This window comes from Cottoperca gobio, chromosome 16, assembly GCF_900634415.1.
Source record: "Cottoperca gobio chromosome 16, fCotGob3.1, whole genome shotgun sequence".
Taxonomy (NCBI): Eukaryota; Metazoa; Chordata; class Actinopteri; order Perciformes; family Bovichtidae; genus Cottoperca; species Cottoperca gobio.
In genome coordinates this window covers 9,229,298-9,243,720 of record NC_041370.1, presented here as the reverse complement: position 1 = coordinate 9,243,720, position 14,423 = coordinate 9,229,298, and the positions used below count along the sequence as shown (strand labels likewise).

Here is a 14,423-nt window from a genome sequence, read left to right as displayed (position 1 = left end):
CACAGATCTAAATGGATTTTTTGCTGGTAATCTCTGATAATCTTCTTTAATTTGTTTGTGTTATATATGTTGTAGTGTGAAGTGAATACTCTCTCTCTCTCTCTCTCTCTCTCTCTCTGTCACAGAAACACAAGACATTAGTTAAACCAACTGAATTTAGCAAAGTCCCTGATCTACATGGGAACCCACCCATGGTGGTTTCTAGTCTCTCAATACTTCTGACAAAATAAATGATAAAAATAGGAAAAAAGGAAATTAATAAAACCTAATCGATGCCTTGAATCATATAATATGGCTACATAAAACTACACTCTGTATAAATATAAATATATATATATTTCTTTTAACCAGAGCTGTGAAACTATTTTTACAATTTGTATGCCAAATTATTACCACAGCCTAAATACCTGCTCGATGTAATTTATGAAATGTTAAAGACTTTTTTTTCAATGAAGAACATTACTCTTCAGCGATAACAGACTGAACATGCAGTACACTGTGACCATAAGTTTCAACAGTTCACAGCATGAAGAAAATGGAAGATGCATGAAGATGTTAACATCGATATAACTTTTAATTAATTTTCAACAGAAGCATAATAAAAAGGAAGGTTGTTATTTTTCAGATGCATTGACAGGTTTGTCTGTCTTGACAAATGTTAAGTAGCTGATTAGAAACATAATTTCCCTCATACAACCTGCACTCATTAGCAGAACATGTGATCACTGCATCATCCGTAACGCAGTCATCTCCATTTAGGCTTCAATAAGAAAAGCAATTAATAACTTGTATGACTGACAGACACAAATATTATTATTAAGCCTTTAAATAAAAATTATTTTTTAGATTGTTTTGTCAATACGTGTCAGAAAATAGTGAACAATGCACATTATAATTTTTATATTACTTGTTTTATCTGAATATCAGTCCAAAACCTACTCAAGTTTCATACATAACAAAGAAAAGAATGAAATTCTCACATTTGAGGAGCTGGAACCAGCAACTGGTATTTTTAAAAGGAAACTATACATTTTATTTTGATGGAACAAGAATTTCAGCTCGTTATTTTAAAGTACCTACCAAAGATCTTTTCCTTGTCCCTTGTAGTACTTCAGGTCAAACATGAGGCAACTACCACAATAAAACACTTTCTCTTCTTGCAGTCCTGTAAACCAGCCGTCCTTAGTTATCTCTGCCTTGTTCAAGAGCCCTCAATCAAAACTCTTGACTCTTGTTGCTCCATCTTTAACTGATTCTCATCGTGTCATCTTTCCCCTGTTTCTGTCACTAGTTTTCCTCCTCCAGGATGAGAATCAGTGAGCCTTACCTCTCCAGCTTCACTCCTCCCTTTAATCCTTCAGTCCAATAGTCGGACGGCGATGCAAGACCAATGGAGCGACCGAGCATCTGTCTCCACGCCACTCTACTCTCTTTTCGGTCTTTCTTGGGAATTTATGTCACAAACCCATCCTGAATCATGTAATCCCTCTAAGTCCATCTGTTACTGTAGTGCCCCCGCTCTTCCTGTGGCTGTTGCTTTTTAGAGGAGGTTCCTTCGTAAACCTCCCAAAAACCTTTTGCGAATTTGACTTTTACTAGGTATTTAATTATTGCAATGAAACTGTGAATCCATCCATATGAATATCACCAGCGCTGTGCAAAGACAAATCATGTGCCCACAAAGTTATGCGTTTATTTTTGGGAGCCAAATGCGATGACTTAAAAAAAAGAAAAAAAAACAGAAGACAGAGCTTTACATAGTCACAATAATTTATTTACAATATGTATATACAGAAAAACTGAATGAAAACAAAAGGCCAAAAACTAAAACGACTTTGTGTGCATGTTTGGAGCATGAATGTAAGAAAGGGGGAGGTCCGAAATAGGGTTGAAGAAAGCAGTTTAACCCCAAGCTTGAGATTTACAGTAATGTAGAACCAGCTTGCCATCGCTGCCAAAACACTGAAAAAAAAAAGAGAAAAAATTACATTAAATGAAATGTTAAATAAAATAGTAAGACAGGAGAAATGTGACAATATCGTTTCAAAATGACTTTGTACAAAACTAATGTTAACGGTTAAATGTTGCTGCTGTGAGCAGTGAGAGCGGATGTCCACTGTAAATTCTGTTTCTTACTTTAATCAGTGGTTAAGGATTTAAGCATTTGTAACATGGAGCTTCCCTCTTGTTGCCCCCTCTGCTGGTTAAAGCTCCACATAACCCCGAAGGCTTGCCAATTACATTGGATAATAGAACATTAAAAGCTAAGAGAAATATGGTAAAGATATTTAGCTATACAATGGTTAAGTATTGTCAAACTACCTGTGATTGTGTATACAGGATGTTTCCTATAAAAAGGAAAAGGTCATATTTACAGAATATTAATATTCCTGAAAAGGTCTCATCTGTAATAACTGATAAGACTTGGTACATGTACTTTACTGACTGAATAAATAGAACAACACAGGACTTAAATCTTTGTTTTTGGTAAGTAGTCAACATGAATAAACTTGTATTTTGTGTGCACATGTGTTGCAATTTTATTTGTTATTTTAATAGTTTATGATTGTGTGTAAGGACCAGTTATTAGCTTTTTCTGAGCTTTCAACCGCATCTCATGGTCTTCATCAGTAAACGTAACTGGAATCAAACATGTTAGTTGATGATAAGCTTAAAAGCTCGGAAAAAACTATTAATTGGACTTTGGAATTGAGATAATTTTGTTACACATACTGTTATAATTGTCGCGAATGAACCGTCATGCTCCCGTTTTAAGTGGATTACAAAACAATCTGATTTAGGTTAAGGAAACACACTATAGTCTCAGGGCATTTAAATGGGTGCTTATATGTACTCACATCAAAGAGGATCCCTACTTCTTGATCCGGTGAGGGGGCGAAAGACTGGTTAACATAAATGAACTGAAAAAAAAAAAAAAGCAGATGCAGTTATATGTAAAAAACTGAAAGACCTGAAGCATGTTTTCAAAGCATCTGTCCAAGACATGATTTTGGGAAGTGAACAAATCAGTAGATGAACTTCATCCTTACCAGTTGTTCACTGCCATCAAGCTTGAGGAAGCGGGAGATGAACTGAGACAGGGACAGTATCGTCCTCCCCCTGTCCACTGCCCACTTCTTTGTTTTCATTATAGGAGTGTCTCCCACTGACTTCAGCAGCACATCAACTATAAAAATTAAGAAGAAAATAAAAGTGAAAATGCTGCTTCCGCCACCCAGACTTGCCCAGTCAAATCTTAACATGAAGTGTTCAGGGGGATTTCTGGAGAAGTTGAATCCAGTGAAACAAAAACTATGTTGACGTGCTTCCTGTGAAATTTTTTAGAAAGTACTGCAGAATTAAATACATGTCTTTATTATGCTTACAGCCTACATAAAAAAAAAAAAATACATAGTTTGGGATTTTGCACAATTTGTTATTATAGCCTACAATTCTTTTTGTTCTGATGCATATTTCAATTATTTTACTTTCTTAATTAATTTACTGTTGGTACAATTGTGAACTACATTTCCCACGGTTACTTACAAAAAAAGCATTCCCTTTGTTGTAATCCTAAGACTGTTGTCAAACATTTGCCCTGATGAGAGTCTAGTGACAGAAAACCTGGCTTTATTACTAAAACCTTGCATTGGACCTACGTGTGCAGAGACCATGTTTTATGTTAACAATTTTAAGTGAAAAAGTTTTTTTTAATGAAACACAAATATTTTTGCACACTAAAAAAGGATATTAAATTAATTTGTACTATTTATTATGAGTTTATAAAATGTGCATATAAAAAAAGCATTGCATCCTCAGGAATTAACCTAATCACCAAAAATGAGAAATTCCCAACTTATGCAGCTCAGCTCTCATGTTTTAAACATTTTACTCAAACACTATTATATATACACACACACTTCTATATATACACTATATAATTAAACTGGACGTTAAACTTCATTCAAATGACATGATTAACTACATTCAATTATGTGCAGGCCTCATGTATTCACTAGTATTCTTATTCTAATATTAATTGCTATATGGTTACCTTTACCTTACATTCTAAAAACATTGGCCAGGCGACTGTATAATGATTATGCTATAGGTTGTTGACCCTGATTTATATCTAACGGTTTGAGTTGTTAATAAAGCGCGAGACAATGAAATAAAGTTATTCGGTCAAGTTGTAGTAGTGTGAAAATAGTTTTCTTAAATAACTCTGAAACGGGAACAAAAACCTCGCACAGCTTATGAAACGAATATTAATTTAAAAAAGGAGAGTGTTCCTTGCAATTCCTGAACAAACGTATTTCAATCCCCAAAACATGAAACAAGATATTTTCAATAAACTGTAACAGTTTTAAGCTAACCTGAATTTGTTAGCTTAGCGTAAATAAATTATTCTTATGTTCAAGATAAGTAGTTGTTATTGGCACTAGCGTAAGATATATTTGATGAATTATGTACACATCTTCTCTGAAAAAATATATATCATACAAGAGCAAAAAGATTATATGTTGCCTTCATAAATATTAGCATTAGCCAATACACGAACCGGCAATAACACATGATACATGCTAAATGTTTATTGGCTTAACAGAAAAAAAGGAGCATTCCTATTGGACACGACGTATGTCAATCGCATTTTACGTCACATACCCGGAATTGCTTCCTCTTCCCTTGTCAACATTCATCGTAAACAGATGGTTATTATTCGCTAAATGCGTAGAGTTTTCGATATATTTCTTTCTTACTTTTTTTCTTATCATCATTTGTCGTCGAATCGTCTGACGGCGGTTGTGACTCTTCTTTTTGCGTTTCTGTTGGGGACTCTGCATTGTCAGACATCTTCAGGTGACCACTTTTGGTTAGTTGTGGTTCCCACCCACCTGAGCAAGCAAGGCAATTGGCGGCGTACAGTGGCTGCGATTGGCTCTTAAAAACGTCAATCATCAGGATACGTAATTATATTGGTCAATGCGCTATGGAAGCTGCTGTGTTTATCAAAGGCTGTTGAAGACGAGTGTCTTTTTTCTTAGCTACATGCTAGGTTAGTTATTATTTTGACTTTAGAATAACGTAATTATTTCATAACAAATTCAGATGTTGGTTATCTATTTTATTCATATTGTGCCATTTTGGTTAAATATTGAATGCAGTCTTCGTCCTTCACTGGCAAGTAAAATAGGAAACGTTAACGTTACATTTTCTGTTGGTTTCTAATCACACAGGAGGCGTCACGTGTGACATTATACTTCAACCTGAGTGCTGAACTTTCTCCAGTCCTGTTTAACCTGTCACCCACTCATCCACACAATCGGACCATTCAGGCAACAGCAGTAAGTCAACTTTCTAATGTTTAAGTTTGCTCAAATGACTGCAGTCCTCGCCATGTTTCTCCAATTCATTTGTGTTCAGCTATGATACTGGTCCCATTGTTATGACGAAAATGCAACGCCATTGAGGAAATATTTTGTACAAGGAAGCGAACCTCTTTTCTTCGTTATGTAGACACAAATTATAATAAAAACATAATTTGAAGTTACAAATAAAGCTCAAAAGTAGCCACTACATTTCAAACATGATATGCAATGCTTATTTCTCCCGGTGTTAATATTAAAAGCTTAAATGCTATTTTAATGTTAAGTCATGTAACATTGTACCTGACTGTGGAACTGTCCCATGATGTATCTGAACACAATATATTCTTTTCTGTGACCTTGCTCTTGCAGTGGCAAGTGTTGGCCGGCTCTCCACCAAGAATACAGTGCTCCTCCTGTGTGACATGCAAGAGAAGTTCAGACCCAACATATTCCAGTTTACCAACATTGTCAGCAATTCGGCTAGATTGCTCAAGGTTGGAAATACTCACCGCCACACAACTTTCTCAGTGTCTGTCAGTCCTACAAGTTATCATCCTCCAGATATTAATACAAGTCATCAGCCTCAGATATTCATTTGTAAGTATTAATTATTTATGTCTTCCTTCTCACAGGCCAGTCGTGTTCTGGGCATCCCCTCCATTTTGACAGAGCAGTACCCTAAAGGCTTGGGTCCCACAGTGCCAGAGCTAGATGCAGCAGATCTGACAGCGCATGCTAAAACTTCTTTCACCATGATGATCGAGGAGGTGGAGAAGGAGCTGCAGGACCTGGGGAACCCCAGGCAGGCTATACTGTGTGGAATAGAGACACACGCCTGTATTGCAGTAAGACCACATCACTGTTCAAATGTCATAATATCCATCTCAGGAACATTAAATACAACATAAAGACAAATGGATATATTAACGTTCATAGTCCCGTTCATATTTTACTCCGTCTGTGCGTTTGTTGACATCATGTGTCAATGTAGGACCATTTCCTCTAATTTCCTTGTTTTGAACGTCAAAGCATGTAAACATGTTTCTAGTTGAAACCCACAATACAAGTGTGAACCTAAAAAATGTGCATATGTCCCTTTTTTCTTTTTTAATAATTTCTGAAACAACCTCTAACAAAAAGTGCACCTGAATGCATCTGTTTGTATTCTATGTGAAAGTGATGACAGGGAAATATCATTATTATGCTTTTATTATTTATTTCTGTTCATTAATTATGCTAGTTTTTCTAGCCCGGTGTGAACAGAGCTTCAGTTAATGAAGTTAACCTTTGCCTCTTGTCTTTTCTACAGTGCACAACATATGACCTGCTCGAAAAGGGAATAGAGGTTCATATTGTGGCTGATGCCGTCTCATCCAGAAGGTATCTGTGTATTCTGTTTTCTTTCAGCTATATAGCATTGTTATCATCTGCATTAAATATAGATTTGGTACTGTGTGTGTCTGTGTCTGGAAACTGTATATATGTGTTACTACTTTTGTGTTCCCCCACACAGCCAGACAGACCGCTTGTTTGCTCTGTCCCGACTGAAGCAGAGCGGGGCTTTCCTCACCACCACAGAGGCTGTTCTGCTGCAGCTGGTTCAAGATGCCAGACACCCCAACTTCAAGGAGGTGCTTACTATAACTGCTCTCTGTTGCACTCTTGAGTTACTTTGGTTTGTTTACATGTGTGATAAATATAAGTCTGGCCGTATACTCCCAAGGAAAACATCATTTTCAGTGTAGTCCTCAGGCTGCTGTCAAAAACAGACGACAGAGCTGCCAAAAATACACCTACAACCTTTATCACTGACACTGTTGACCAGTTACAGGAGACCTTGTACTTGTGTGAGGCAAAAGTTCATACTGTAGTGGCCAAACCTAAATGTGAAACATTGGGCCTCATTCACCAACTGATTCTAACATTCACTAATGTTTTCTTATTTGGGATTTGTTCTGAAGTAAGACCAGAGTAAACGCGAGGAAGAGCACATTATCGCGCTGACATGTTTGTCCAAAAGAATTGGTTATTGCGTCTTCAATTGCACAGTTGTAGAATATGATTTAACCATAATTAATAATAGTATTTTATCATTTATAATCTTTGATAATTATTTTACTAAGATTTGAGATCAAACCATTTTTCTTTTTTACCTCATCAGTCGTCACCTTGTCCGTATTACGCGTTCACAGAACATTTTTTGTGTTATTTTATATCCACTACTGTCGCGACTAAATATGACAGCCATGGATGTAATCTTTTATACACGTGATGGCGAATCGTTTGGCGTTCACTTTCAAGTACCTCCCGTTCAGAACTATTGAAGTGTTTTGTACGTTTGGAGTCCGGTGCTCCACCCTCTTTTTTGGAATTCTTGGCTGAATTGTCTTAAGTTTAATTTTCATTTCTGTGTGTGCGCATGGCTCTGCAGTCTCATGCCCTGTTATGTGGATTGGTGGGGCCTTTACCTATGCTAATTAGGATCCACAGGCAAGAACTTTATTTATTATTATTTATTAATTCATTATTAGATAAAACTGTAGGAAGATATTGTTGAATGAGACCAAAGGTTTTGAGTCGTAAAGCTGCCGTCTTTTGCTTGCAAACATACCAAGATGGATTTCATTCTGAGCTGCCAGCATAAGTAATGAAAGTGACAAAAATATATTCTTTATTACAGATCCAGAAGCTTTTGGCCCACCCGTCCCCTGACACCGGCCTCCTCAGCTTATTCAGCGCTCTGTAGAGATCATCACCTGTCATTCTGTCCCAGAGATACTGTACAGAATTTCACTGCTTCCAACACACTGATAAAGTGCTTCAATAAAGTGACGCTACTATAAATCTGTGCTGTTCTTGTGTTCATGTTTCTGAATCGGTGTTTGATAGCGTGAGGGTTTGTGGCCTCCTGAGTCTGTCCTGACTGTTTGAATAGGAACTTACAGGGTGTTCTTCTTTATTGATATCCTGGTGAGCCCACAGCTGCAGAAACTTCTACTTCAAGCTGTGAGAAGCTGAAGAGGAGGGACCAGGTCACAGATGGGAGGTACAAAGAATGATGTCACAAAGAGGGAGGGTTGAGTGACGTAATTCTGGTATAGTCAGAAAAGGAGGGGAAGGGAAAGAAGGAAGCTCGTCGATAAGTTTTTTTTGTGTGCGTTTCTTCAACGTTATACACTTTCACAAACAGAAGGCATTACTGGCCTTGTGGGGATCAAACTGTTGAAGAGGGAGATCTGAAGGGAAGGTCGGACAGCAGTTTGTCAGCAGTTGTGCACAGCTGATGACAACATCAAATATGAACACTTTTTAAGGCCTTGGGCCTCGAGTGACTGTAAAGAGGTAAGTAAGTCATTCTTCCTCAGAAAATAGAAAGTGTGGGTGGAATTGTCACTTGTATGCTGTCACATTCATGTCTTCGCTTGTGAGTGGATAGTTTCCAGAGCCGCACAAAGTGTCTGAACTTGCTGGGTGGAAGTACAGGAACAGCGGCTGACAGTGTTACATCACAGGCAGAGGGGAATCTAAAGCGTCTGTCGCTACAGTGTCCAAAGTAAAAACAAGGACGTCTTGATCAAATACTCTCTTCTGGTCTTTCAGACCCTGGACAGAGAATAAGAGAGACCATGTCCTCTGAATTGGACTCCAGTCTCACCAGTATTGACTGGCTGCCTCAGCTGGGAATCAGCAGCCTGCGCTCGGGGAGAGAGAGAGGAGGAGGCGAGAGGGACAAGAAGAGAGACAGAGGGAGGGAGAGAGGAGACTTCCTCCCCTCTCTGCCGGACCCCTCGCCGTCTAACTACAAAGGGAAACCCCCTCACAGCTATGCCACTCTCATCGCCATGGCAATAGCAGCTGCACATGAGAGGAAGTTGAGTTTGAATGACATCTACACCTGGATCAGTGACACGTTCCCCTACTACTGCCGAGCTGGCCGCGGATGGAAAGTAAGCTTTGATGTAGAACAACATATTATCAGTTGGTAGTAATAACTTTGTTACTAAAGTATAAGTTTAGTTTGGTGATTTGTAACCAATTTGAATATAATTTGCATCTAAACAGAACTCCATTCGGCATAATCTGTCCCTTAATAAATGCTTCAGGAAGGTTCCTCGGCCACAGAATGACCCCGGCAAGGTGAACTACTTTTTATACTTTTTATATTGTGATGTTGTATGCATATAGAATTTGCATCATGTGAGATGGAGAAATGAAAGACTATGAAGCAGGAAACTTGTATTTGTAGGGATCCTATTGGACGATGGATGGACCTGCAGAGGGGAATCAAGGGAGGGCACCTAAACGTCCCTATCCAGAGGAGGAAGAGGAGAGGCAGGATGTATGTTGTAAATGTCACTCACTCACTCATTAACTTAACTATCAAACCTACATTATTAAAATGTTAAATACCCAAAAGTGAGAAGAAACCACATAAAGTACAACTTTAGGATTCTGGCATTTTATCCCCTTGTTTTACTTTGTACAGCTCTAAATTAACCTGACAGTTTTATTTACTAGATTCTTGGATTTTAAACTAAAAACAAACCATAAATTAAAGAATTAAAACTCCTTCAGTCATGCAGATGTGAGATTTCTGTGTCCACCATAATAAAATGATGACGGATCATTTGTGGTGCTCACAGCACTAAAAGATACATTTTAAATTCAACTATGTCCTGGTTACGTTCGATAATCCACACACCTTGCTTTCAACTATTTTAATTGGGGAAACTTTATTTGGAAGAAACTGCTCCGATGAAAATAGTGGATGTTGTTTCTGGGTATTAGTCAGCATTTACTTGAACCAACCCTTTAACTTAAAGTAATTCTACTTTTACAGGATTGTCACACCTTCTCCACCCTCACAAATACTAACCGTGTGCTGTTACAGGTTCTTCAAGTGCCAGGAACACAAGTAGAGAGAGGAGCCTCTCCTCATCAGCCACCACCGCCCTCCCACACAGACCACCAGCTTCTTAACACAGAGCCACTGGGAGCCACCCAGCAGCAGCCTCCCCACTATGACTCCTTCTCTCCTCCCCCATGCAAGGTACAATCACTTTCTCCCCTCTTTCTGACAGTCAGGGTTGCAGCATCTAATCTAATGTCTTTTATCTTCACAGCAACCATCACCCTACATGCCCAGCCCCGTGTCCACTCACCCTGTCCATCATACGTCTGTCTGTCCTTCAAATGGCCCAATGTCTTCCATTAATTCTTTCCCACCTCGCCATCCACCCGGGCCCGCTTTTTCCATCCCCCCTGCCTCTGCTGCAAATATGTCTTCTCCAGCGGCTCCCTCTTTCTCCAATGCCACTCTGTCCTTTCCTGCTACTTCAGTGTCTCTCCCCACTTTCTCCTGCGCTCCTAACTCAGTGCCTGTTTGCACTATGTCAGCACACACCCACTCCTCTGCATGTGTTGTCCCTCCATCTGTTGCTGCCCCTCCTGTTGTCTCGGTGAACTCCTCCACTGACCCTCCGCTGAGTTTCACCTTCGATGAGATGAACTTGCCAGACTTGTATGCGTCTTTCAAGTCTCTCTTCAAGACCATGCGGGAGAGGGGTGGCTCACAGTGTAAGTACTATGTCTGTCCATATTACTTCTTTATTTGTTCAAATAATAAAATAAGACATAACATAATTGTCTTGTTTGTGAAGAAGTTTGTAATGGTAGTTTTGAAAGGTGCTATATAAATACGTTATTATTATTATTATTATTATTATGAAAGAATGCACAGGTAGGATGAAAAAAACTTTAAATCACAATTTAAAAGATTAAATATTTACACTTCTTTCATGCACCTTATCATACCTCATTTGCATAGTACTGTACACGGTCAAGAGAAGTTGTTCTTTAAATCAGATGTTCCAAGATGTTCCATATAACTGTACCTCTCTACCTAATTATAAACGTAACAAATTATTAACTCAATAAAGCATGCATTATACACATAAACAGCTTGGATAAATTACTTATTTTATCTTATTTCCAGCGGATGTTGCTCCCCTAGGTTTTCTGAACAATGACACTACCCCACTTCACACTCCAACTCTACTACCAATGTCTCCTTACCCTGCACCACCTGCCGCACCACCTCCACCAGCTGCACACCCTCCTGAGACGGAGCGCATTCCACATTACAGTGAGTCTCGCATCACCTCACCAATCCCAGAAATACTTGAATTGTATTAAAGTGGCAACATAACGCAGGAAAGATCAGTGCTTTCTAAAGTTCCCTTCCCTCTTCCACTTTAGCGGTGCCAGCTGACTGGTTCAGTAACCAAGATTCTCTGAAGGAGAGCTTCCGCATTGCCAGCAATCTAGACTGGGCAAACATAGACCTCTCTGGTCACCCAGGTCTGTGCTGTTTACCAGAGTCTTGTTTAAAGCGTCACTTTATCCAAATAATAATACAAACTAACATGTTCTCACTTACCTCTGGGGGCTGTTTGGGTGTTATCTGCTGAGGTTTTGAGATATCTGTCTCTGGTTCATCTACAGATCACTCATAAGTCTGAAGTATTAGGTGAATGAAGACAAGAGCTGAAATGTGTAGTTGATGAGTCAGTTGGTCAATCGACAAAAACTAATTGCTTGCATTTAATATTTCCAAGCAGAAATGTCAATTTCTTTTGGCTCCAGCATAAAGAATGTGAAGATTTAATGCGATCATTCTGTCATGTGATAATAAACTGAATATCTTTGGGTTATTGACGGATGGTGAAATAAATCAAGCAGTTTGAAGATTTCACCATCGGCTCTGAGAAATTATATTGGGCATTTTTCAGACACTTAATAACCAAAACAATTGAATTAATTATTGAGATAATAATTAGCAGATTATTCAATTAAGAAAAGAATCCTTTGGTCGGCCTGGAATGACAGTGCTGTGTTGTTACGTTTAATGCTGTGAGCGCCACTCATGAAATGTCCTTTGCTTACGTTGTATTGGGGTGGAAGGGGAAATCTGAGATATTGGAGATATCTCAAAACCTCAACAGATAAAAATCAAGAAAATGCCATTTTGGGTGAACTGCCCCTTTTTAAGATGTTTGTCTTTTGCTGCTAATGTGACAACGTTTCCAAACATTATTAGCCAGAAAGTGTAATTAGTGATTGAGATATTTGATAGAAATGTTGAGTAAATATTTCATCTGTATTTCTTTTGCCTCTCTTCATAACTTTTTTTGTTCTCAAAGGTTTTCTGTCACTTTTTGTCACCAGAGCTGGTGGAGAGCATGCGGCAGGCGGAGCTCTGCGACTGGGCCTTGGACCCGGGGCTCTTTACTTCCCTCTGTGACTCTCTGAACCGCTTCTTCACTCAGAAAGGCATGATTACCTCTGGGAATAACTCCCCACTCGCCCTCGGTGTACCTCACCCCCTACAGGTCCCACCAATCAACTCCAATCCACCTCCTACCCTCGCCAGCCTCACTCACCCCTCACCCCTCCCTTACTCTCCCATAGTTCACCCCGCCAGTGGAGTGCAGCCACTCCGGAGAGCTCTACACATGCAGGGACAGAGACCACAGCTAACACAACCTGCAAACACACCTGGTAAGACCTGAACTTTGTTCAAAAAGTTGTTTTCTTTTAAACTTTTGTGACATCCAGTATGGCGCATGGAAGACTCTCATTTCAAAATAATACTCACGTTCCTGTATGTATGGATGACTAAAGCTGCTGTTATAATAAATAAATACGTTAGAAAAATTAAATAATGCAGAAAAGGTCAGGTTAATATAAAAATAAATAAAATGTAGTTACATACATGACAAGTTACATATTTTTGTATTAATTTATTTTGATATTTAATTATTTCCCAATGTATTCCTTTGTTTACATTTATTTCAGTTTGATTTATTTCCATTTTTTCACTATTCATAATAAAAAAAAATAATATATATATATATATTATATCATATTTTAGAATATATAAATATTTATATTTATCTGTGCATATTTATTTATTCAATATAATCTGCACATTCATTTGACAGAGGCTTTTCTTTATTCGTTTATTTTTTATTATTGCAGCTTTAGTCCCCTGTACATATTTACCAACACTTGCCGGTCACTGTACTCCTCCTGTCTGAAGAGATTGCTCCTTAAAGTGATTTTAATATAAGTGATATGGGACGAAGTCTTTCTTTTGTGTAAAAATATTAACTTAACGCATTGTTACACAGAAGGACTGGATTTTGCCCCGTCACTTACATTAAAATTAGGAAGGGATTTCTTCACCTCCAGTACAGACAGCAGCATGTACATACGGAAATGGTAGATGCAGTTTGTTGTAAATGAGAAGTTATTTAAATAGAAATAAATCCCGTAATATATTCTCACTTCCTTTTTAGTCGTGTGCTTAGTCCATGTTTCTGTTTCTGTCTCAGCTGGGATGCAGCCTCAGTCTATGACACCACGACAGCGTCCTCCATTAAAGAGTCTGCACAGCAACAGTGACGAGATCCAGGATGACTTTGACTGGGATTCTCTGCTCGGTTGACTCTCACCGTCTGTGTGGAAAAACAATAACAGAACTTTTCAGAGAAATGTGGCTCTTCACAGCCGTCTTCCCTAAACTCTATGCAGAGGCTGCCTCACTTGTGCATCTTCAAGCTTCTCGGAGAGCAAGTTTGGGATCAAGTTTGTCACATTTGACTGAATACTGTATTCCAAGGTTGAAATAGTTCTCACCTTTATTCAAATTCATATGCTGTTATAACTTTTGTTTATCTTTTATTCTGTAGGCAATTGGCAGGAAGTCTTTTTCTGTTGGATTTAAAAACATGTTTACCAAAGAAAATAAACTGTAAATCTATTCTTGGCACATTATTCTCTGCAGCAGTAAAAACACAGCACAAATTGGATATAGACATTAACGACAGCGCAAGCATGAAACAAGCCAAACACACATCCTGTGTTTTTGTTTTATTTCATAAATTCCTTTTGATTTTTTTTACTTTTCAAATGTGAATGTTCAGTCATCACCACACAAAATTCAACCTTACCCGATGAGATATTTTTTTCATGTTGATATAAAATAACAAT

General features: G+C 38.3%; 3 protein-coding genes across 6 annotated transcripts; 2 read left to right on the top strand and 1 right to left on the bottom strand.

Moving 5' to 3' along the window:
• Positions 1–1,752: 1,752 nt before the first annotated feature.
• On the bottom strand, positions 1,753–4,932 carry atg12 (ATG12 autophagy related 12 homolog (S. cerevisiae)). Its single transcript, XM_029452622.1, has 4 exons — positions 4,761–4,932; positions 3,051–3,187; positions 2,859–2,921; positions 1,753–1,962 (listed from the first exon to the last, which is right to left on the bottom strand). Exons 1-4 carry the CDS (start codon positions 4,852–4,854, stop codon positions 1,903–1,905), a joined length of 354 nt encoding a protein of 117 aa, XP_029308482.1. The 5' UTR covers positions 4,855–4,932; the 3' UTR covers positions 1,753–1,902.
• Positions 4,832–8,213, top strand: isoc2 (isochorismatase domain containing 2). Of its 2 annotated transcripts, none has more exons than XM_029452621.1 (7): positions 4,832–4,860; positions 5,238–5,345; positions 5,739–5,863; positions 6,002–6,214; positions 6,679–6,749; positions 6,883–7,000; positions 8,050–8,213. In XM_029452621.1, coding segments are annotated over exons 2-7 (594 nt in total). In that variant the 5' UTR covers positions 4,832–4,860; positions 5,238–5,344; the 3' UTR covers positions 8,116–8,213. The 2 variants fall into 2 exon arrangements, with proteins under 2 accessions (XP_029308481.1, XP_029308480.1); XM_029452620.1 differs by lacking the exon at positions 4,832–4,860 and adding an exon at positions 4,920–5,056.
• Positions 8,214–8,469: 256 nt separating this feature from the next.
• On the top strand, positions 8,470–14,194 carry foxj2 (forkhead box J2). 3 transcript variants are annotated; one of them, XM_029451212.1, is made up of 11 exons: positions 8,470–8,711; positions 8,970–9,316; positions 9,432–9,506; positions 9,616–9,708; positions 10,261–10,419; positions 10,493–10,946; positions 11,365–11,514; positions 11,628–11,729; positions 12,597–12,701; positions 12,840–12,929; positions 13,766–14,194. In XM_029451212.1, the coding sequence occupies exons 2-11, from the start codon at positions 8,996–8,998 to the stop codon at positions 13,876–13,878; spliced, it is 1,662 nt and encodes a 553-aa protein (XP_029307072.1). In that variant the 5' UTR covers positions 8,470–8,711; positions 8,970–8,995; the 3' UTR covers positions 13,879–14,194. The 3 variants fall into 3 exon arrangements, with proteins under 3 accessions (XP_029307072.1, XP_029307069.1, XP_029307071.1); XM_029451209.1 differs by having other exon boundaries at positions 12,597–12,929; XM_029451211.1 differs by lacking the exon at positions 11,628–11,729 and having other exon boundaries at positions 12,597–12,929.
• The last annotated feature ends 229 nt before the right edge of the window (positions 14,195–14,423 follow it).